The 24,803-nt window shown below is 45.0% G+C and overlaps 1 protein-coding gene across 1 annotated transcript in view; it reads right to left on the bottom strand.

Moving 5' to 3' along the window:
• The window catches only part of LOC129133651 (transitional endoplasmic reticulum ATPase-like), a 49,486-nt gene that overhangs the window by 1,540 nt on the left and 23,143 nt on the right, over window positions 1-24,803 (bottom strand). The window contains exons 13-16 of the mRNA XM_054653277.1: window positions 12,954-13,166; window positions 2,498-2,806; window positions 779-934; window positions 281-435 (exon numbers count right to left, since the gene is read on the bottom strand). Coding sequence (XP_054509252.1) covers window positions 281-435; window positions 779-934; window positions 2,498-2,806; window positions 12,954-13,166 — 833 coding nt within the window. The remainder of the gene's footprint in view (window positions 1-280; window positions 436-778; window positions 935-2,497; window positions 2,807-12,953; window positions 13,167-24,803) is intronic.

Here is a 24,803-nt window from a genome sequence, read left to right as displayed (position 1 = left end):
GCTATAAGGGGAGGTAACTCATTTTAGAATGTTCCCCTTAAATTGTCTTAAACCAAGACACTTGTGTTAAAGGAAAAAGGGTTGTTGGACTTCAGGAGTACTGAGAGCAGCTAAAACCAACCAGCAGCACAGCCTACACCTGCCACACACTCAGCTTTCTGCTGTACATGCTGGGGAAAATGCAGTGGAAGAGGAAATTTTTTACCCAGAATCCAGCAGAAAGCTGCCTCAATGCTCTGTTCTGGGGCTAACTGAGCCACACCGCCCTTCTCATGTTTACCTGAAGCTGCCAAAGCCACGGCTCTGCTGTAGGGTCTGTGCAAACATCTCATATTTCCTGATGTCATTGTCACTGACAGAGCGGCGAGCAAAGCGCATGGCCTCCTCAAAGTGATCCCTGCGTATCTCAGGGACCGGGTCGTCCTCCTCCACCTCCTGCAGCAGGACAGAGGAACCAGGTGAGCTGCATGCCTAAGCTCTGTAGCCCAACAGCCACACACAGCATCCCACTAGATCAGGAGGCTCCAACACCCACCAAAGCTGGAACTGGAGAGAGACACTGTGGCAGACTAAGTCAGGGCTGCAGCAGGGGCTGGCTTTCTGAGCAATGCTGACAGTGAGGTACCCCAGGAGGGCCTCATGCTCCCATTCCATGCTCTCTGCTGAGACCCCACTCATCCCCAACTGAGGATTATGAAGAGGAATGCATTCTGCCTCACCCACAGGCAAAGGTGGGCTGCCTGTGTCATAAGTGGGGAAAGCTTGGTGTACCACTCACCATGGCAGAAGGGTTGGTCTGCCTCTCACGCTCTCGCCTGATCTCACTCTCGATAGATTCGCGGATGGCCAGTTTGCAGGCACGCTGGCAAATTTCTGTCAGGTCAGCCCCCGAAAAGCCATTGGTCATCTTAGCTAGGAAATCCAGGTCAACATCCTAGTGGAAAAAAACCCAAACAAAACAACAAAAACAACAGCAACAACAACAACAAAAAAACCCAACAAACAAAAAAAACCCCAAAACAAACAAAACAAAACAAACAAACAAAAACAACCAAAAAAACAACCCCCAAGAGAAGCCTATCCTTTATACCTTACATCCTCAGGTGACAAAAAAGTGTCTTTAGATCTCATGGTATAAAGGTGCTGCCTCCACTTTGGTCAATTTTGAAAAGATGAGCTGTTAAGGTTCTTGGTTTTGGGAAAAGTTAACCACATATAAAGGCAGGCCATACTCCCCACACACCCAGTAAGGTCCTGGGAAGCAGCTGTAAATCACAGAATGGTTTGGGTTGGAAGAGACCTCAAAGATCATCTAGTACCAACCCTCCTGCCATGGGTGGGGACACCTTCCACTAGACCAGGCTGCTTAGAGCCCTATCCAGTCTGACCTTGAACACTTCCAGGGATGGGGCATCCACAACTTCTCTGGGCAATCTGTGCCAGGGCATTACCACCCTCACAGTAAAAAATTTCTTCCCAGTATCCCATCTAACCCTGCCCTCTTTCAGTTTGAAGCCATTCACCCTTGTCCCATCACTACACACCCTGACAAAGAATCCCTCCCCATCTTTCCTGTAAGCCTCCTGTACGTATTGTAAGGCTGCTATGAAGTCTCCCCAGATCCTTCTCTTCTCCAGGCTGAACAGCCTTGTCTCTCAGTCTGTCTTCATAGCAGAGGAGCTCCAGCCCCCTGAGTATTTTTGTGGCCTCCTCTTGACCTGCTCCAACAGTTCCATGTCCTTCCTATGCTGGGGGGCCCAGAGCTGGACACAGTACTCCAGGTGGGGTATCACAAGACTGGAGTAAAGGGGAAAAATGCCTCTGCATTGGTTACCCTCAAGAAGATGCAGGTTGTCTTGTGGATTTAGGATATTATTTACTTTGGTCTCAGAATAAGGAGTCAAATGAAACACTGTCAGACTAGAAATAGGAATGATACACAGGCAGACCAAGACAACCAATCTTCTGCTCCTTCCCTTCAACTGAGGGAGTAGTACTGCAACCTCCTTTGAAGCTTTCCTTCCCAACAGCACCTAAAAAGGTAAACTTGGCATAAAATAACTTGAGCTCTCACTTGACATCTGTTTTTTTCTGATTAACTATCAGTTTCATTATTGCCTGCTCCCAATACAAGGAACATAGCTCTTGCAACAATTCAGTTCAGCAACAATTAACTTCAGTAGTTCCTCTTCAGTTTCCATTTCCAATCTGTTTTCTACATTTACTTTTCTTTCAGAGTACAATAATCTTTTCCATCTTACCATAACAGGCTTTCCTGTTCCCATGCTGTGGGCAGAACTTCACCATGTGACAAAGACCTGCTGTGATACCTACTCTCAGAGCTCAAGCGTCCCCCTACTTCTTCACTTCCATTTTTCAGGGACTGAAGATTTCCCAGCTCTGGATTGTAAGGAGCAGTCACCAGCCCTCTGCTTGTGAGGAGCAGGTACAGCTTACAGCAAACCAAAGCCAGACACAGTCAAAGCACAGATCCTACCTTGGCAACTGGTGATTTCCTCAGATTGGCCTTAAGAATTGCAACCCGGGACTTCTCATCAGGCAGGGGGATGTAGATGAGCTGATCCAGGCGGCCGGGGCGCAGGATGGCTGGGTCAATGATGTCTGGCCTGTTGGTGGCACCAATGATGAAGACGTTTTTCTTGGTGGACATGCCATCCATCTCGGTGAGAATCTGGTTGATGACACGATCTGCAGCACCACCGCCATCACCGATATTCCCACCTCGGGCCTTGGCAATGGAGTCCAGCTCATCAAAGAAGAGCACACATGGGGCTGCTTGGCGAGCCTGTAAGAAGCAAATGGGAACAATTACTCCATGTTAATACCACTAGGCAGTCTGGTATGGCTTTCTTGCCCCTACCTTACCATGCCTACGGGATTGCTGCCCGCAGCAGGGCTATAATCTTCTCAGTGGCGAACACAGGGGCCAACCTGATCTTGCCCTCTATTTCTTGTTTTATTTTACTTGTTGGTCCTTAAGGAAACTGCCCCAATACCTCTTACGGTTCCCCTGTGTACTTCCCCTCAACAGATGCTTGTAATTCCCATCTATTAAAACAGGACAATTACATTAACAAACTATACAGTTCAAACTCCCCGCCCAAAGTGTTAGTTAAAACAATCTTCAAGCTGGCTGGTGGAAGCTCGACTCTACTTTTTGGATGCCTTTGAGCTTCTTTGGTTATCTATCTCTCACCCAGTCTGGATGTTATAGTCTATTCTTTGGGTTCTTTTACTGGGCCTTTAATTCTGTTGACATGAGTCCACTCTTGTTCAGCGGTTCACACAGCCGATTCAGTTGTTAGTAGTACCTGAAAGGGACCTCCCCCCGCTGAGGGGTTAAACTGAAGACAATGCACATAGCACTGCCTCATATGTTTAAATGAGTCTTAAAGTAGTTACTACTGTTGACATAAGGGAACTATGGCCTAGGAAACATTACAATCACAGAGAGGTTTAGTACTTGGCCTAGCATCCCGTTTTGATGGCAGCAGTTTTTAGGGAACGTGGGTTAGAACAGCAGTGGATCACAGCAATTGTAGATACCCCTGTTTATAGGGATTTAATGGAAACTTAAACACTATTAAATTTGATGGAAATCACTATACACAACTTTACATAAACTTTTTGGCAAACTTATATGTAGAGGAAAATTTTTTCTCCTTACAAGAACAGAGTTTACACAGACAGCCAGGAGCCACTCTAGCCAGCAGAGCTAGGTAGTGACACACACACACACACACAAATACATATATACACACATGTCTGTTTTTTCAGGTGGGACAGCAGCTGGATGCACAGAGCTGTGTATCTAGAGCTATGTCCCTGGGTGTGCCCAGCCTGTGTGTGCACACAGGAACATATGCAGAGCTAGTGCACATACACACAGGTACCTGCTCACCGGCACAGAGCTCTTGTGCACTACAGTACTTGCTAGCAGCACACACTTGTGTACACCTAACCTGCCACACTAGCACACGCACAACACAGACACTCACTTATGTACAGTCCCTACTAATGCACATGTGCCTACAGACACAAGACCTGCTTCCACATAGAGCTTGAGTACACCAATATGTGCAGTGTCATACACATTAATATACGCATGTCCCACTCAGAGCCATGCTCACATTGCAGAACTTGTGCACACTCACAAGCATGGAGCTGTGCATAGACCCACTCACACCTGAGAGTGTGTAATTTAACACACATGTAAACAGCAGTGCACACATCACGTATACATGTCAGCAAATCTATATGAATAGTGCTGTGCACACTAACACACGTACATTATGCAAAGCAGGACGTGTACACCCACATCTGGGCACACTAGAAAACACATGTGAACACAGAGCCATACACACCAGTACACACGTGTACAGCACTCTCTCAAAGCTCTCCTGCCCCAGATGCCCTCGTGGGTCTCTCCTCGTGGGATCATGTCACGGTGGGGATGGGGACTGGAGAGGGAAGTATGGGTGGGACATTGTGGCACAGTTTAAAGAACACCCTCTGTGCCTTTGGGGTGGGAACAGACAGGCCTGTCTTAAAGAAAAGGTCAAAAAGAGACTATGTTGGATTCTTGCTTTTTGCCTCTCACTCTACAAGGGCAAAACTGAGCACTTTTTGCTGTCTTGTTTTCTCTAGGAGCTTGACTAGCACAAAGAAGAGGATTAGAAGGATTTATTGAAGATCACTGCTAGTGCATAGTACACGTGGTGTTTCTCATCCCTTACATTATCATGGGATGTTGGGGTAGGAACTAACAACAGTCTTACTCCACTGCCTTGGAAGCTTGTGTTTTGTCAAGAGGCACCTTTTATTTCTTAACTGAGGAGGGGTATTTGTGGCCTTTATTACTGTGGAGGGTAGCGCACAGTCCTCTGGAGATACAGTAAGGAAAGCTTCAGGCCTCTCTGCAGTGGTGACAGTGACTTTGAAACAAAGTTTTTTATCAAGATTTAATCTTGGACTGAAAGAGGGAAAGGTATCTATGTTATGCATGGAAATTTGAGTGGAAAACAACTGTAATTTCTAATAAATAATTCTCATCAATGTAAGGTCTCCTGTTTTCTAAAGAAGTTTGGTTCAGTCTGACAGAAAATCACTTCCGGATGTACAGCTGTCAGTGCTGGCTCAAGGTACACTTTTATGAGGTATATATTTAGTTTTCTACAGCAGTGCCAGAGATTCCATGAGCATCTGCATCCTTGCAGTGTAACAAAGCACATGAGCTATGACACACAAAAGAACATAAAATATATACACTTTGGGTTCAAACCTGAAACATTCATCTTTTGGGAATTCCATTTCCAAATGAAATGTGGCCAGATGAACACTACTGAAGCACACAAATACCAAGACCACTACCACAAACTGCAGAAATTACTGAAAGAGTAAACCTGTCTAAAGGTTTCTTTGTATGGAGAACAGCTACAATGAACGGTTTCAACATCAAAATCAACTGGAAAACAACAATTTCAGGTAAAGTGTTAAAAAATTAACACGGCATTTCAGGGATTTTCTCAGACACATTTTTAAGATGATGTACACAAACTAAACTGCCCAAGGGAAACAGAGCATTGCAGTGTACTGTAAGACTCAGCTTTTTCAGGGCGACGAGGGAAGAGCAGAAGCTTAGCAAAGCTTTGCCAACTTTCTTTCCTCTCACAGAGAACCTAAGTAAGGTTTAAAATAAAAGTGACTGCAGTAATGATCTACCAGTACTACTCAACACTATGCTACAAGAGCAGATCGAAAAATAGTATTCACAGAGAAAGAGACAAGAAGGCAGAAGGTGGTAAAAGGGAGGAGGAAAACAAAGTACACTCTAAGCTAGTGGGTTTTTTTCTGGAGTCTAGGATTTTCTTTGGATGGAGTAGGGTGTAGAGTAGTTAAAGCAATACATCTGCTTTTCTTTTGACTCACACCATGGCTAGTACATATATTCAATCTCCTTCTCATTGTATTTTATTACATAATATTGCATACTTTTGGTGTTGGGGTCACATCTCTACTGTTATAGATATATATTATAATATTGGCTTTTTGCAAATATTAAAATGAATACTATATGGGTTATGTTGGAAAGTAATGCTGTATTAATCTCTTTTAAGTAGTGTGGTAAATATAGTTTTTAGGCTATAACATAATATTAAAATAGAAGCTATGTGATGCAAGATACTTTTTGTAACTAGTTCAAGGAATGGAAAAGATAATCAAGAAATACTTCGCATTATCCTATCTGGATAGAGATAACAGCAACAAGACAACAAGACCCCAAGAGAAGAATGATTGCCTCCTTATCGGGAAAGCTCAGACTTTGAGGAACCAAGAAGACTGATTTACAAGATGAAGGGGGAAAGCTAAAATTAAGCAGAAACACCCCAGTGTGAAAGGAATGTTTGCATAATGTCTGAGATATATGAATATGCAATAGGCTATTGCTTTTAAGGGGTAATCCTTTGTTAGCAGGGTGTGCTGTGTGGCAGAGTGCCAGGCATCTGGACATCCATAATTCTTTGCTTTTTATTGTTTCTTATTGTCCTAATTTTTATTACTATTTTCATTACTGTTTTCATTACTATTAAACTTCTAAAATTTTAACAAAAGTGAATGGCGTTTTTCACATCTACCAGGTTTGTTTTCTTCTCAGTGGGTTATTGGGGGGTATACCTGTTGACATCTCTGTATTTCCTCCTTCTCTCTTTGGGGACTCCCTACTTGTTCTCAGTCTTATCTTAATCAGTCTAACTAAAGGGTCTCCCAGACGATCTAGGAGATCATTTGTGAGAAATGACCCTCACTTTTAAAATTTTAAAAGGTTTATTAAACCTTAAACAAAAAAATACAACCAAGGACTGAATAAGGAAAAATTGCAGTGCTGAGAGTCTTCGTGACTAGCAGCCACATGTTCGTCTACAAAATGGATGCTCTGACTTTTATACCCTTAGCCCCTCCCAAAGTTTTGCCTTGATTGGAGGTCAGGTGTTGTTATGCCGCACCTCCTAGTAATAAGCCAGCCCTCTCCAAATGCCAACTACTAAGGCTATTACAAGAGGGAGAGGAAAGAGGACTATGGCAGGACATATTACAATAACATCACTATACATCTTAACATACACATAATATCTATCTCTTAGTTGTGAGAGCCAACCATTACATTACTCATCTATAACATTCTGGAACTGTTCAGCTTTGCTCTGGTCCAAGAACAGACCATTGCCAGGAGCCAGTGGGGAGGCCCCAGGATGCTGCATTCCGGCTCTGGACCTTGGGAGGAGCCACGCCACACCTACAGAAAGAACTCTGAATCCATCAGCTTTTTCCACAGCGAGAAGGTTTTAATATTTAACATTATTTGTTTTTTCCCTGTGCCTGCATTACATTTTTTTTCACTTTCCTCCAAGAAATTCCTTTCATATCAGTGGTGGGGGAGTGTTGTGGTTTGAAATAGCTTGGTTTTAGTTAAGGGAAAAAAACCATCAGGTACAGAAGTAATTCTCTCTGTAAAGAACATTACAGCTTCCTCCATGCCTCGCAAAACCAAACTCTAGTTGGCTTTGATAACTGATACACCAATTAGCCAATTAGAGAAGCTAGAACCACCTCTATGAATACCATATTTAAGCAAGGAGAAACCATGAAAAGTTCTCTCTTATTTCCTGCTTTCTTCAAAAGAGTGGAGGCCCTCCCCCTCTACCCTTCCCAGTAAGGCCAGGCCAAGCCCGCATGGCCTGGCTGCTGGGCGGGAGGAGGGGAAGGCCAGGCTAGGCCGGGCCACAGCGCTGCTGCTGAAATCCTGCTGCTGCTGAACTCCACCCAGAGTCATCAGGCCAGGCCGGCTTTGCTGGGCTCTGGGCCCGGCCGGGCCCCGTTCCAGCTACAAGCTGCCAAGCCGTCCTGCTGGGGTCTGTCATGGCACAACGGGGCACCGTGTGGCTGAGACCAGTGAGCAGCTCTGCAGTCTGCGCAGGAAGTGGCCCCATGGTTGGAACTGAGAGCAGTCAGGGCCAGAAAACAGCCATGCGGCCAGAGCGGCCACCGCCATCCTAGCCCAGCCAGTGAGAGACTTTGCATGCCTGTCTGCTTCTAATCTGCCTCACTGCAGACAAAAGGACAGAAAACGGCGGCGGCCAGGCGCGGCTTGGGGAAGATCAGATGACCAGCAGCAAGAGGCAGAACATGCAATTCCCAGATGCAGGGCCTGGATGAGATGAACCCTTTCCGTACTGTACAATTCCACTTGAGATAAAACCTACAGACACCAATCTTCTCCCGAGTCAGAGAAAAGGAAAGGTGAAGGCACGTGAAGCAAACAACAGGGCGACACCAAGTTCAGTGAAGAAGGAGGGGCTGAAGCCCAGAAGAAAGAAGGAGAGGAGATGCTCCGGTTTTGGAGCTGAAAACCTTTTGCAAGCCAAGGTGAGAACATAATACACCAGACTATTTCCCTGTAATTCATAAAGCACGTGGGGGGGGATGCAGCATTCATCCTCAGCTCAGAAGAGAACTAGAAAATATAGATGTTGAAAGAAGCTGTGATCTGACTTGAAAAGAGAGAGAGAATCTTTGCTTTCAGAGATAGACGAAGAGAACCTTTGCTTTCAGAAATAGAATAATAGAATTTTTACTTCCAGAGACAGAAGAAGAGAACTTTTGCTTCTGTAATAGAACAGCTCATCCTTAAAATTATACCCCAGTAGCTAAAATGGCCCTTGAGAGCAGTTGTGGGAAAAACTGTAAGTCAGTGGGAGGGACTTTCATAAAGCAACAAGTTTTTAACGAGCAGACTGTTTAACTGTGAACTTTAAACCACAAGGAAACTGTTTATTGTGGCTTGGCAGAAGAGACTCCTATCCTTAAATGAACTGAAAAAAGATTCTTTTTTAGAAGTGGTAAACTGACAATCACAGGTTATGTCTCTTTATGTTGTTAGTGAGAAGGAAAGAGGGGCTGGGGGAAGAAAAGTGTTCTAAAGGTTTATTTAGTTCTTATCATTCTTCTTTTAGTTCTGTTAATAAAGTTTTCTTTATACCCTTTAAAATTTTGAGCCTATTTTGCCCCTAAAGCATTTTCTCCTAATCCTTATCTCAACCCCATGAGCTTTACTGTAACTGGTTTTTTCCCCCTCCTCTGCTCCAATTATAGCAGAGGAAGATGAGTAGACAATATTTGTGAATGCACTGGCATTTGGCCAGTGGTCAACCCACTATAGGGAGGGAGTGCCAAAACCTGCCTTCTTCAGACAAGATGTTCCTTTCAGGACATTTCCTCTTAAACTTGTCTCAAACCGAGACATTTAGGCACTTGAGTATCAGTAGGTAAGAAATATCAAATGGAAGGGGGAAATCCAATCTGTCTTCAGCTACCTAATTGTAGAGTTATAGGGAAAAGGGAGCTATATCCTTCTTCAAAATGCACAGTGTTATAAATAACTATGTATTTGTTTGCTTTCGCTATTATGTATTAGCTTTTGCAAATTGTTATTGACGATTTTGATGTAGTACAGTTTGTAATCACTTTTTAACTGTTTTTGATATAATTTGTCAGCTTTTGTGGCCATTTCCCTGGCCATGTGTACCTTATCTATGGATCAGTGTGATAAATATATATTGTAGTTTAGGCTTTCGCAAAATATTAAAATAGAGACTATGGAATGTTAACTTTTGCACGATGCTTTTATTTTTAACTAACTGACAATAGTGAGAATAACTTAGATAAGCTTGTGGAAATAGCTAAAACTGTCTGTATGATTAGATAACATTGAAGGAACCACACAAATAACTTTGAAAGAAAGGATGTGAAAAGGACTTCTGCAACTGACCCTGGGGCTATCAATAATACCCCGTTTGATGTTATGAGGAAATGGCATACACATTGTGAGGAAATGACATACACAACTCCCAAAAATCAAAACTACACTATTGCACAATGGGTCAGTGTTGAACAAAGCTAAAGAATTCTAGGAACATGTAAAAGAACTCAGAGGAATGTTTGAATATGTATAATCCTCATGAAAATGCATTTAACCAATGTAATGAAAAAGTATATAAGAAAATTGTTTTGAGCTAATGGTGTGCTTTTGGCAGTTTGCCAAGCACCCCAGCACCGGATATTGTCCCTTTTATCCCTTATTAAACTTTAAAAATTTTTAAAGAGTGAGCCTTGTTTCTCACGCACAGCAAAAGGATGAAAGACCAGAGACACAAATGGCTGCAAAGAAAATGCCAGTTAGAAACAAGCAGGGGGGAAAATCTTCACAATGTGAGAGCTCAAACACTAGCACAGGGCCCAGAGAGGTCAGGGATTCTTCATCCTTAGCACATGTTCATAACACAGGGCCCTTGTTGCAGGTTAGGTTGCTTGCTTTTTTTTTTTTTTCTTTCTCTCATGGAATTTTGTCCCATTTGTTACTAAGAGACAATAACCGAGAGACAAAAGATGTGGCTGGGAGGAGGAGGAGGAGAGGGAAGGGTGCAGCTGGCTACTCTCTTACCTGAGGGGTTTTCTCTTGGGGAGGGCAGAGATACTTCAATATTTTGGCCTGGGGGTGAGGGGCTGGGCTCAACTCCTCTCCCTCTCTCTTGTGCTTGGGATCAGAGGGAACAGTTGATGCCACTGCAGAGTCCAGCCCGTTACTGTTGTCTCCTACCTGTTCTCTCCTACCGCAAGTGAGGCTTTTGCTTGTACGAGTGGCTGTTGCACTGAGACCTTATTAACACCCTATCTCTCTGGAAAGAACCCTCACCATCTACTCAGGTGCCTCAGGGGAAAACCCAGGACCCCGAGCCCCTCCCCCTCCAAGGGAGCCTCTCCTGGCAGTGTTTGGAAGCCCAGCTGCTGCTGCCCAGCCCCACCATTTTTCTGCCACTGCTCTGGGGTTTTCGCTACATTGCAACCCAGCACTGTGCCTACCAGGACACCCCATGGCTCCTGCTACAGCTGTGGAGTTTCTGTTACATTCTCTTTGCTACCCCGGGTTTGCTTGTCCCTGCCATTCCAGCTTGCTGCTTGTGAGGTTCTTGCTACAGCTCATTTTGCTATCCAGAGGGGCACCGGGACTGACTGCCCCCGTGTGAGTTTGTAAAGGAAGCCCCTTTTCCATCTCTTCTGCCGGCTGTGCCCGCCATTACCCACGTGAGAGACAGCTGAGCTCATGCCACAGCGCCTCCTGCAGCCGCGAGTGAATTATTGCACCTGCCCTGCCCAGCCAGGAGTCAACAGTGCCCCTGCCGGCCGTGACTGTAACTACACCAAAGGGGAAAGTGCTTGACAGCCGACAGAAGGCTGTTACTGGGTTTTCTGGTTTTGTTTATTTGCCTTGTTATACACATACATATTAGTAAAGAACTGTTATTCTTTTCCCCATATCTTTGCCTGAGAGCCCCTTAATTTCAAAGTTATAGTAATTCAGAGGGAAGGGGGTCATATTTTCCATCCCAGAGGAGGTTCCCACCTTCCTTGGTGGACACCTGTCTTTCAAACCAAGACAGTCCTGAGCAATCTGATTCAATTTCCAAGGTACCTCCCTGCTCTGGACAAACAGCTGAACCAGATAGCCTCTGAGGTTCCCTCTCAACCTAAATTTTTCTCTCTCACTCTCTTTCCAACTTTGCTCTTTCAGCACCTTCCCTGACCACAGGAATGAGGATTCCCAAGATAATCCATGCAGATAACCTCCTGGGACAGGAGGTCACACCATCTACAGGGAAACTGGGCAGTGGAAGTGGGCTCCTTTGCAAGCCATATATATTGGAGAAGAGAAGAGAAGAGAAGAGAAGAGAAGAGAAGAGAAGAGAAGAGAAGAGAAGAGAAGAGAAGAGAAGAGAAGAGAAGAGAAGAGAAGAGAAGAATTTCAGTTTGAAGTGGCCTACAATGATCATTTAGTCCAATTGTAGAAAAAGAAGAACTGATAACATCCTTTAAAAATCTGTAGAAGGTGATGGCTAATGAGGTGTTGAAATAAGTTTTCAGGGATGCAGTGAATATCTATGCCATCCTAATGCTAACCTCACTGCTAAGACATTGGGGCATTTATAATCATGTAACAACAGATACAAATTCCAGTAGGAGAAAACCATCTAAATAGCTATATTGCAAAAGAGAATAAATACCTGTCTTAAGTTGCAATGCAAGGTGTAACCAAAAGTATGTATTCTATTACCATCTGTTAAAACCAGGTGGGGCAGTGTTCTTTATTGCTTCCACAACCCATCCTCCCTCCAGGGGGATATCTTCTGTTAATGAGCCATTGAGTCTCACAGCATGACTGATAAAATTACACCATCCCATTGTGAGATGCTCCACCCAAGGGGAGGAGCCAAGCATTCATACCTGGATATAATCTGAGATTTTGAACACCACAGTCAGCCTTTTTCAACTAGATTCCCAGAAGACCAGACCCTTCTACAAGACCACTGGACCTTCAGAGGAAAACTACACCCTTCTACAGGATCACTGCTTCAACAGAACGACATCTGTTACTCCAGGAGTACTGCAGCCACCACTTAATCAGACTTCTACCACCACCCTGACCAACAAGGTGTTAGGTTGTATTCTGACACTAACAGTGTTTTTTGTACTACTGCATTTTATTTTAATTCTCCTATTAAGTTGTAGGGTTTTTTAATTTATACATACTAGTAAAGAACTGTTACTCCTATTCTCATATCTTTGCCTGAGAGCCCCTTAATTTCAAAATTATAATAATTTGGAAGAAAGGAATTTGCATTTTCCATTTCAAGAGAGGCTCTTGCCTTCCTTAGCAAACACTTGTCTTTCAAACCAAGACAATACCCTAACATCAGAAAAGCAGCCTCTTCTCTCAGTGCAAGCAGGGAAAACAAAACCAGGCCAGTAAGATGGGTGCAGTAGAGGGTTTGGGAGTACCTCAGCACGAACATAGCACAAGGAGTAGAAGAAATACTTACTTTGTCAAAGATCTCACGCACGTTGGCTTCAGACTCACCAAACCACATGGTGAGCAATTCCGGCCCCTTGATGGAAATGAAGTTTGCCTGGCATTCATTAGCAATGGCTTTGGCCAGGAGTGTCTTACCACAACCAGGCGGCCCATAGAACAGAACCCCTTTTGATGGGGTCATGCCAAATTTGAGGAATTTGTCTGGGTGTTCCACAGGATACTGAAAGAGAACCAAACAAACAAATTAAAACCTCGCAATATAAGCTAGAACAGGACTATATCTTAGAATCACATAATTGTTTGGGTTGGAAGGGACCTTCAAAAATCCTCTAGTCCACAGGCAGGGACATTTTCCACTAGACCAGTTTTGTTTCTGCTCCTACCAGAAGCACTACCTGAGATGACTTGTGCAAAGCATTTGGCAGAATCCCACATGATATCGTGGGCTCTAAACTAGAAAGATTGGGATTTGATGGGTGGACCACTCAGTGGATAAGGAATTGGCTGGATGGTCACACTCAAAGAGTTGCAGTCAACAGCTTGATGTCCAAGTGAAGACCAGTGAAAAGTGGTGTCCTCAGGGGTCAGTGTTGGGACTAGTACTATTTACCATCTGTGTCAGTGACATGGACAGTGGGATTGAGTGCATCCTCAGCAAGTTTGCCAATGACACCGAGCTGTGTGGTGCAGTCAACACGCTGGAGGGAAGGAATGGCATGCAGAGGGACCTGGACAGGCTTGAGAGGTGGGTCTGTGCAAACCCCATGAAGTTCAACAAGGCCAAGTGCAAGGTTGTGGATGCTGACAGTTTAGTCAGAGAGAGAAACAGATAACTTTCCCACGCATCATCCTGGGGAAGTTGTGAGAAAGCTCAGAGAAAGAATTAAAACAATTCTTATCTTAATCTCTCCACCTGGTGTTTGTGAACATGTGGAATGTTTGTACATGATGCTTATGGAAAGATACAATAACGTGTTGTTCCTAATTAACCAATGGTGTGAGGGGTGTTGTTTAAGGACCAATCAGGTTCTGGGTGAACTATCCTGTCTATAAATATGTGCAGTTTCTAATAAACCTTGCTTCATGCCTTCTAAGAAGCATTGGAGTCTGTGTCGTCTTTTCCTTGATTTCCTAACTCAACAGCGACATCTGGTTGCCCCTCCAGAAACTGCAGGACGAACGGGATGCTTCGGATCAACCCCACCGGGAGATGCCGCGGTGGCCCCACCAGTCCTCGCAGGACGGACTAGACACCCTCTGTCCTCCATTTAAGAGAGGTAACAGTGATTTTCCCCATGCCTCCTTGAGATGGCTGGTCTTTTCATGACCACAGGTAGCAGCCCAATGTCAAAGAGCTAGGGTGGAACGGCTTTTCCCACCATAGCTAAAGTGTCTACATCCCGGGGTAGACTACTGCTTCATGTGGGCTGCTGGGAATGGTTTCCTTTAACATGGGGAACCAACTTTCTACGGAAGAGAGATTAGTTCTTTCTGCATGGAAAGACGCTTTGCCACGTATGGGGGTTCCTGTGTCAGATCATTCCCTGCGTACTTTACTTGCCTGGGCAAGATCCCATGACTTTTCAGTAGATGTGAACACCGGATTTAATCCAGAGACTTGGCTGTTACTAAGCAACTGCCTGTGGGACGAGGTCATCAGCGGAGATAAGACTGCATCTTATTTAGCAGTTACCTGGGGAGTCCTTTCGAGAGCTTTGCAAGGTTGGACCCCAAGGGGAAGTGAAATGGAGATGGGGGACTCAGAAAGTGAAGATGCTCTCTCCGTGGACACAGACACCCTGGGGGGAGAGGGAGCCGGGCAGGGGGCTGCTGGCTCTTTCTCGGCTCCGCCTGGACCCCCAAGAGACATGGGGATTCCCCGCAGAATCTATCCCTCACCCAGGGACTATGTTCCACCGAAATATCCTTCTCCTGTGATGCCACCCCTGACAACTTTGGTAGCCACGTCCCAATTGGACCTGGCAGAGTGTCCCCCTCTATTCACGCCACCTTAGGCTCTCCCAGCACTGCAGGCAGCGGCCAGGGTGTCCCTGCCACAGACAGCGATTCTCGCTCCCCTGCACCATGAGCGATTGCAGGGGGGCCCTTGATGCAATTGGTTTCGTCCCCCCAGAGGCGCCAGCTTTCTCTGCTCTGCAAGCAGTAAGCGGCATGTCCTTGTCACAGCCAGCTTCGCCCTGCCGGCCGGCGCTAGCTTTCCCTGCTCTGCAAGCAGCTTTGCCACACCCGCCAGCCCCTCCCCTCTCTGCACCACAGCTGGCCGGGGGACAGCCAGCTTCCCCATCCTGCTGCCGGTTCCTTCTTCCTCTGCACTGCAGCACTGCAGGCAGCGGCGCAACTGCCTCCACCGCCAGTGAGCGGACGTGGCTGGAACGACCGCCCCTTCGGCTCCTCCGTTCCCACGTTCCCATCTGCGAAACCAGTGGAAGTGTATGTGCCACCCCCTCCCCCCGCACTGCCAGCGCTCGCCAGGGCGCCTTTGTTCCTGCCGACTTTCTTCCCCCTGCCAGTCCCCTCCTCCTCTGCAGTGCAAGTGCAAGTGGCAGTGGCAGCACCTTCACTGTCGACAAATGACACGACCGGATCCGTGGTCTCTTCCTCCCCTCCGCTTTCATCTGCGGAAATGGCGCAACTGCCTGTGCCTACTCCTCCTTCTCCTCCCTCTGCTGCATGCGGATCAGTGGGCATCATGTCTCTTGCAGCTTTACCGCCACAGCCCACATCACCCACCATGGCCGGGTCCCCCACCTCACCGGCTGCTGCTGACTTTCCCGCCTCGGGGCTTGCAGCTGGCTTCACTGCTTCGGTGCCTCTAGCTTGGCCTGCCATCCTCCACCTCCCACAGGCTGTCCCGCCTGCCCCAGGACACGGACAGCGACAGCAACAAAGACTGGCAACCTGCCCCCCACCAGGGGTGTGGCCTGGTGGCGGAATGCTGGCACCGACAAGCAGCGACATCATACCAGAGTCATCTCTGGACGCTGCCCCCTTGTCAGGTGACCATGAGACTGACAAACCCTCGCCAGTTTTGGGAATTGGTCAAATTGCAGGCTCTGGAAAATGGGGATTGGGACCTGTTAGAGAAGGTGGGAATGCCCGGGGGCAGACTCATCAACACAATAAATGCAGAGGAAGGGGCCACAGGGGACAGTCAAGTAGTTAATCCAGCATCTGAGGAGGGAACACAGGTGGATCAGAGAGGCAATGTTCTGTTGGAAGGGGGAGTCCAAGCCTCTCCCGTGTATAAAGCTGTTCCAAATACAGGACAAGTCGACAAGCACGGTGTCATAGCATGGCGAGTCATGCAAGATTTGCAAGGTAAGGCAGAAAAATATGGGCTTGGTTCTTCACAAATTATGCAAATTATCAGAGTGTTAAACACTGACCTGCTTGCTTCATTCGATATTAAACATATAGCTCAAATATTGTTCCAACCTGTACAATTTAAAGTTTTTAAGGACAACTGGAGGAAGATGGCAGATAGGGCTGCAGCAGAGAACCTGTGATTGCCTCTGAATGATCCCAGGTATGCCGTGGGAGTGGATGCTCTCATGGGGAAGAATGCCTTCTCTAATCCTGATCTTCAGGCTACCTGGGACCCTGCCATTCTTGAGCAGTCAAAAGATAGGCTTTGGAGCACTGTTAAAAACTATAGAAATGGCTGCTCCCAAGCCACAATATCTGAAAATAACTCAAGGAATAAGAGAACCATTTTTACCATTTGCTGAGAAAATTGCAGCAGCCCTGGAAAAGTAGGTTGAGGATGATAATTTGAGGCAGATGTTACGTAAGCAATTTTCAAGAGACTGCAAACGATGATTGTTGGAAGATCATGGATGCTCTTCCAGGCGACCCAACATTACCAGACATGGTCCAAGAATGTTCAAAAGTAGGTTCTGTAGACTACAAAACATCTGTTTTGGTGGCTGCTTTACAGCCAGGCCGGACAGCCTCAGGGGATGGGCAACAGAAACAGGTGAAAAATAAGGGCAAGCAAAAACAGGGAACACAGAAAAAGAAAGGACATAAGACTAATTTCTTGTGTGCTACGTGTGCAAAGCCAGGTCATTGTGCAAACCAATGTAACTCTAAATACCATGCCAATGGTCAGCTTTTGGTAGGTTTGGTGTTGGGAAGGATGAAAGTTTGACAAGAAAGTTTAACAGATATGTATGCTTGGCAGAAAGATCTCTGAATGTAGAACCTGAGAACGAAATAGAGATGGAAGCAAGTTTTGATATAGAAGAATAATAGATGTGTAAATTGAGGTTTGCTGAGCCAGTCTTGCTGGACAACTAAGAAAGCAAGGGTTATGTTGAGTTGGAAAGAGATTTGATGACTTAGAGCAAAGGATAAGCTGACCACAAACAAAAAGATGTTTTTACCAAGCAGAAAGATACCTCAGGCAAACAAGACATGTCCATGTGGCAAGTAGAAAAAAGGTTTAAGAATTTTCCACTGCAAGAAAACTGAAAAACGACTTCTAGCTTACCCTGTAACATACTAACTCATGTAATTGGATAGTATTAACCATAATATGGTAATGACAGTAGTTCTGATAGGCTATAGGTAAAAGTAAAGGTATAGATTGGTTCTTATGTATTAAGATGCTCAGCAAAGAAAAGTATATAATGCAGTGTAACCAAAACTAAAGCGCCTTCAGGCTTGTCTACAGCTGGAGCTGACAGCTGTAAGCGCAGGCTCTGTCACCCATGACCCTGGACTGTTGTAACATCTTTGATACAATAAACTGCATTTTGAAGAGCCGCCTGATGTCCCGCATCTCTCATCTCAGGCTCTTACTGTTTAGGAAACAGGAAGACAAGCGCAAAGGGGAACTGCGCTCCAACACAAATGATTCTCCAGGGCATGGTACCAGCACAGGCTTACTCAGCCAGCTTAGGGGTAGCACCCACAGAGCAGCCGGAGTGGATGTGCACACTACAGGAACAATCATCTTAGAATCTTGTTGTGTATATAAGGTTCCTCTGGATGCCTTTGGACCTTTGGGTCAAGGATTGAGTGCACTGCTTGTGGGAAGATCTAGTGCCACCCTCCAAGGAATCTTTGTGCATCCAGGTGTCATTGACTCTGACTTTACAGGTCAAATTTGTGCTATGGTTTCCATGCCCACCCCCCATCACTTCTTGTGTGAAAACTGATAATGGTCCTGCCCACGTCTCGCAGATGACGCGGCAGTTTTTGTGCTTATGCGGAGTCTCACATAAACTTGGTATTCTGCATTCTCCAACTGGTCAAGCTATTGTTGAACATGCTCATGGTACTTTAAAGCGTGTTCTGGAAAAACAAAAAAGTGGAATGCCCAGAGAAATCCCACACAGCTGACTGGAAAAAGCTCTATATACAATCAATCATCTTACAGTGCCACAAAATTCAAACAATCCTGTCATTTTAAATCACCTTTTCTCGTTGCAGTCTTCAGGTGAGATGCACCTGCCTTGAGCAAAAGTCTGGATACGGGACCTAACCACTAATAAGTGAGAGGGCCCGTGCAAGTTTATTGCTTGGGGTCGCCAGTATGCATGCGTTTCCACAGATACTGGGGTACGGTGGATACCTGCAAGGTGTGTCCGCCCTGAATTGCGACACCAAAAACAGAATGTGGCCAACAGGCAACATTCAAATGATGATCAAGCTGCCAATCATCAATCAGATGGTCCTTCTATGAGTAGGGAATGAGCATTGTATCTTTTTCTTTGTTTCTGGGAAAGGGTTGTTGACATGTTAGACTGCCAATTCTTTGAGCAGACTAACAATGTTTTATTACTGTATTAGAATTAGTAAGGATTTCTTGTAAGAAGGAACAACAAGACTTGATGTTGGTAAAAGGATGCGATTGTAAAGAATTCGATGGTATGTGTTAGAGAATCTCCCTGACCATTCTAAGTCAGCATCTGATTGAGGTTCTGATTCATAACCGGCAAATTGCAAAAGGGACCGCTTCAACTGTGTTTGTTCGCCTTCCTGCAAGGGGCCCCGCAGAGGATTACAAACGCTGCCTTCCGCTTTAAACAAAAAAGGGGGACCTGTGGATGCTGACAGTTTAGTTAGAGAGAGAAACAGATAACTTTCCCACGCATCATCCTGGGGAAGTTGTGAGAAAGCTCAGAGAAAGAATTAAAACAATTCTTATCTTAATCTCTCCACCTGGTGTTTGTGAACATGTGGAATGTTTGTATGTGATGTTTATGGAAAGATATTTTGCCAGAAGGTGTTGTTCCTAATTAACCAATGGTGTGAGGGGTGTTGTTTAAGGACCAATCAGGTTCTGGGTGAACTATCCTGTCTATAAATATGTGCAGTTTCTAATAAACCTTGCTTCGTGCCTTCTAAGAAGCATTGGAGTCTGTGTCGTCTTTTCCTTGATGTTCCTAACTCAACAGCGACACAAGGTCCTGCATCTGGTTGGGGCAATCCCAAACACAAGTACAGGCTAGGAAGAGAATGCATTGGGAGCAGCCCTGTTGAGAAGGACTTGGTGGTGGTGATTGATGGGAAGCTCAACATGAACCAGCAATCTGCACTTGCAGCCCAGAAACCAACTGTGTCCTGGGCTGCATCAAAGCATGGCTAGCAGGTTGAGGGAGCAAACAGCTCTTGAGCAGGCACATCCTGCAGCAGAGCAGGAGATTGCAGCAATCAGTGAGTTTCTAAAGGCAGGGTAACCCCAGGAGACCGTCAAGACCCATGTGGAGCTTGAACAACAGCAGCTGACTCAGCATGGGCTGGGCCAGGAGTGACAGCAGCTGATTTAAGCTCAGTCTGTCACTCACAGAGGTGAACAGCTCAGGTGCAGGAGCCCCCAGGGAGCACGAGAGACCAGGAGCATAGCAAACAGAGGGGGAAAACAGGACATGGCATGTCAGCCAAGGTGGGGTGCAGCAGTTTGCACTGCAGTTGACAAGGAAGGGCTCCTCTCAATAGGAGGGCCAACATAGTAGCAGTACCAGAGAGCAGGAAATAGGAGCAGCAGTTAATGCCAAGGGGCAAGGGAAGCCCTTTCTTTCCCAGTCTTACTAGTGTGAGCTCCCAATGTTATGGTGATGACACTGTAGAGCTTGTTCCCCAGTGGCAGTTGGAGTTGCTGCATCAGTGACAGACCTTTTGACAGTACACATAGCTCTGCAGGCCTCTGGTTGTAAGGAGTGCCTGATGCCTATCTGGGAAGCTGGGGCTGAGTCATCTCCTCTGCAGAAGGTGTGTCCCTGTCAGGGAGCTATGTCACCAGGTCAAGGAGTTATGTGAGGAAGCAAGCAGACTGCAAAGCGTTCATGAAGATGAGAAAGTGATAGGATATTCTCAGAGACCCTACAGACTCAGGAGTTTCAGCCCCCTTCTACATTAGAGATGCACACAGGCTCTGTACCATGTCTCAAGAAATTTAAAGTCAAAAGAATGCTGGAAACTAACCACTCTGTACAAGGAAGAATTCTCTTTTTCCTCCTGAAGACTCATTATTAACAAACAGGTTTAGTGCCCTCTAAGCCAAGGAGCTGGGTAAAGGCTTCAAGCAAAGCAGTAATATATGTTTTGAGATCTTGCAGGGAAAAAAAAGCTTGGGAAGCAGCTGAAAAGAAGCTGTTTGTCAGACGCCAGAGCAAAGGACTACAAGCCTACTTAGGTATGGCCGGATGGTGTCAGTTATGGATTGACAGTTATGGAGTACTGGCAAAACCCTTGTATGATCCTCCACCGAAAAATACTTGGTATGGACTCCTGAGAGTCAGAGGGTCTTTGAAGCCCTAAAAGAACCTTAATGACAATGCCTGCACTGTGACTCTCACATTTGAACCAAACCATTTGAGTTATTTGGGCATGAAAAGATGCACCTGGCACTAGGGGGACTGGTGCAGCATTTGGGGTCATGGAAGCAGCCTGTCCAAACAATTGGAACAAAAAGGAAGACAGGATATCACCAGCAGGATGCTGAAATACCAGCAGGACAATGTAACCACTGCTTTGAACTCAGCCATGTTTCTTCAGGCTTCAGAAGAAGCCCAGAGACCTTTGTACCATGACTGCCTGGTAACCATTGGACAAGTGTGTTCTGGCAGACTGGATCTCAAGAGCAATCCCATCCAGGACCAGGAACTGTACCTATACACCAGTGGGAACAGCATGGTATGAAACAGAAAATGGGCAGCTGGATATGCAGTGGGAACCTCGACTCAGACAATAGAAGCCAGGCTTTACCTTTTACACATCAGCACAAAAAGCATAAGTAATGACTTTACAATGAGTGTTAGAAATCACTGAAAGAGTAAACAGATGGACTGATTAAAAATATGTTTTTGGAATAATACACATCCATGAAACCAAATGGAAGGAAAGGGGATTGTTGTCGGCACAGAGGTCTCCTATTAAGTACAAAGAAGAAATTAGTCAACTACTACAGAGTGTGCAAAACTCAGAAGTGGCCATGATGCCCTTGTAAAGCCCATCAGTTTGGAGACTCCCCAGTTAATACAGGGAATCGATTAGCTGACAAAACAACTAAAGAGGTTGCTGAAAAAGGTATCCTTGCACTAATACGTAGCAAAAAGTTGAATGTCTGGGAACAAAACAAAATTATAGTAACCAGGACATGCAGTTAGCCCCATCATTAGAAGCTATGGGAAATCCCAGCAGGTGATTGGTAACCTCATGTGGGCAGGTAATTGTACCTCCACAATTAATGTATACGATAACAGAACTAAAACATCAGGAAACACATTAGGAAATAGAAAATATGGTGACTAGTTTATCAAGGAACATAGTTAGCACAAAGATGACAGAAAATAATAGATTATTTGTTGAAAAATGTGTGATTTATTTTGCAAAATAATCCCAAGAAAGGAAAAAGGCCACCGTCGGGATAGTAAAACAGGGGAATTCACTAGGTGATAATTGGCAAATTGATTTTGAAGAACTGTCCAGGCAGAATGGGAACTGGTACATTTTGGTATTGGTAGATACTTCTTCTGGATGGCCAGAAGCTTTCCCATGTTGTACCAACAAGGCAAGGGAAGTCTCAAAAGATTTGCTGAAATTAATATTTAATAGCACTGGAACTAACTCTTTTAAGTCTTAAAAGGTACAACACTGTCAACAGATCATTGGGGCTAGACTTGCCTGTACATCCTTTCTGACTGGGAGATACAGTGTGCATCAGAACCTTGAATTTTGGACCAATCCAGGAGAAGTGGAAGGGACCATATCAAGTCCTCCTGGTAACCTACACTGCACTCAAGGTAAAAGGAATCGAACCCTGGCTTCATCACATGTGGGTAAAACCAGCAACCACACATTAAACACAGCAGAAACAAGACTGACTAACACCTTGGAGGTTTTTCATCTAAATCCTACAGTTTTAGGTATAGAATGTGATTTTCTAGGGGGATGCTATTTATTGGACCTAGATGAAGATGATAAATAATTGCATATTTATAATAATAATAGAAACTATGATCTTAAATTCTTGGAAGGGGAATATGGTCCTAAAGTCAGATTACAGAATGTAACTTCTATAACAGCTTGTTTACCAATACCAACCTCTGCAGAAAATCCAGTTCCGTGGGGAACTTTAGTCAGCAATTTGACAAAAATCTGGGAACACATGTGAGAAGAATATGAAAACTATAGTGGGATGGATATAAAAATCCATCTTTACTCCTCAAATATTTACCTTTAGGAACAGACTAGCTATACACAATTTGACTCTGCAAATGGAAGCTTTAGCAAATACAACTCAATTGGGGTTTGCTGAAATAAATGACCAATTGCAAGGCACAACTAAAATGACCTTACAAAACAGATTGCCTTTAGATCTATTGCTACTACATGAACATGGAGTATGTGGATACTTGAATTTAAACAACAATATTTGTTGTGTGCACATTCTGAATGTGACTGCTAAATTGGATGATCAGATAGAGAGGATAAAATCAGTTGCTGCATCTAGCAGAAAATTAGGGACAAAATTAGAAAGTAACTGGTTAAATAAAATATTTAAAGGACTTGCATTTTCTCTGAGTGGTTGGTTGGCCTCATTTTTGCAAAGCATAATTGTGATCATAGTAATAATTGTGATTACGATGTTTGCTTTAAGTTGCATAAAAAACATGATTGCTAATGCAATGCGAGGAACTTATACAATGTTATTAAAAATCAAAGTGAGGCTTATGAAGGCTTAAAAAGACAAGCTTCACAAGCCTCAAAGGGGGGAATGTTACCAGATGAAAAATTGTCTACACCTGGTGAGCTAACACAATGCTTGTTCTTCAAAACCCACTGGCCTACAGAACGGCACAATGCCCATTGTGTAAGAAGAATTGGAAGTTCACCAGTCCCAGTGCCCTGCCAACTTGACCAGGTCAGGTATTACATTGGGGTCCCTCAATCACTAGAGGCCACCAGAGACCCCCAGGACAAAAGAACACATGTGTAAAGGGGAGGGAAAAAATGTTAATGATTTCTGGAAAATGATTATCATATGTATGTTTATTCTGGGACAATCAATGAATATGTATGTAAAATACAGTATATAAACTTTCCTGTACTCACTGTGCTCAACTTTAGGAGGAGCTATCCCCTCATGCATCCGGTCAAATAAAGAATGCCTGCTTCTTAATGCTACATTGGTGTTAAGGAGATTTGTATTTTACCAAATTTTTGGTAACAGAATGATGTGCTGCTTGACCTCATACTAATAAACAGGGAAGGCCATTTTGGAGATGTAAAGGTTGAGGGCAGCCTTGGCTGTAGTGACCATGAGATTGACAAGTTCAGTATCATGCGAGGAAGAAGCAGGGCAGCAAGTAAGATTGTAACCATGGACTCCAGGAGAGCTAACTTTAGCCTCTTCAGGGACCTTCTTGGAAGAATCCCATGGGAATAAGTCCTACAGGGAAGAGGAGTCCAAAAGACTTGATCGATATCCTCCCGGCTCAAGAATGGTACATCCCAATGAGCAAGAAATCAGGCAAAGGGGACCCAAGCAAAAGCAGGAAACACAGGAGATGGAAGCAGGGTCAGGCCACGTGGACTGAATATAAAGAGGTTGTCAGAGTAAGTGGAAATGAGACAAGAAAGGCCAAGGCCCCTCTGGAATTAAATCTGGCCAAGGATGTCAAGGACAACAAGAAGGGCTTCTTCCAATACATCAGTAACAAAAGGAAAACTAAGGATAATGTGAGACCATTAGTAACTGAAGAGGGGACCCTGGTGACAGAACACAGAGAAGGCAAAGTTACTGAACATCTTCTTTGCATCAGTCTTCACTGACAAGACCAGCCCTCAGGGATCTCTGACCCAGGAGACCAGGGTAAAGGAATGTTGGAAGGAAGACCTTCCTTTGGTCAAGGAGAGTTGGGTCAGAGAACACCTAAACAAACTTGATATTCACAAGTCCATGGGCCCTGATGGGATGCATCCACGAGTGCTGAGAGAGCTGATGGACACCAGAGCGAGGCTGCTCACAATCATCTTTGAAAAGTTGTGGCAATCAGGAGAGGTGCCTGAGGACTGGAAGAAAGCAAATGTCACCCCAGTCTTCACAAAGGGCAATCAAGAGGACCCAGGGAGCTACCAGCCAGTCAGCCTCACCTCAATCCCTGGAAAGGTAATGGAGTTCCTCATTCTGGAGGCCATCTCTATCCACATGGATGACAAGAAGGTGATCAGGAGTAGTCAGCATGGATTCACTAAAAGGAAATCATGCTTGACCAACCTGATTGCCTTCTACAATGAAATAACTACATGGATGGATGAGGGGAGAGCAGTGGATATTGTCTACCTTGACTTCAGCAAGGCTTTCAGCACTGTCTCTCACAACATC

This window comes from Agelaius phoeniceus, chromosome W (assembly GCF_051311805.1).
Source record: "Agelaius phoeniceus isolate bAgePho1 chromosome W, bAgePho1.hap1, whole genome shotgun sequence".
NCBI classification, from domain to species: domain Eukaryota; kingdom Metazoa; phylum Chordata; class Aves; order Passeriformes; family Icteridae; genus Agelaius; species Agelaius phoeniceus.
Note: the sequence above shows the minus strand (reverse complement) of the source record. Positions and strands in the feature narration are given on the sequence as shown.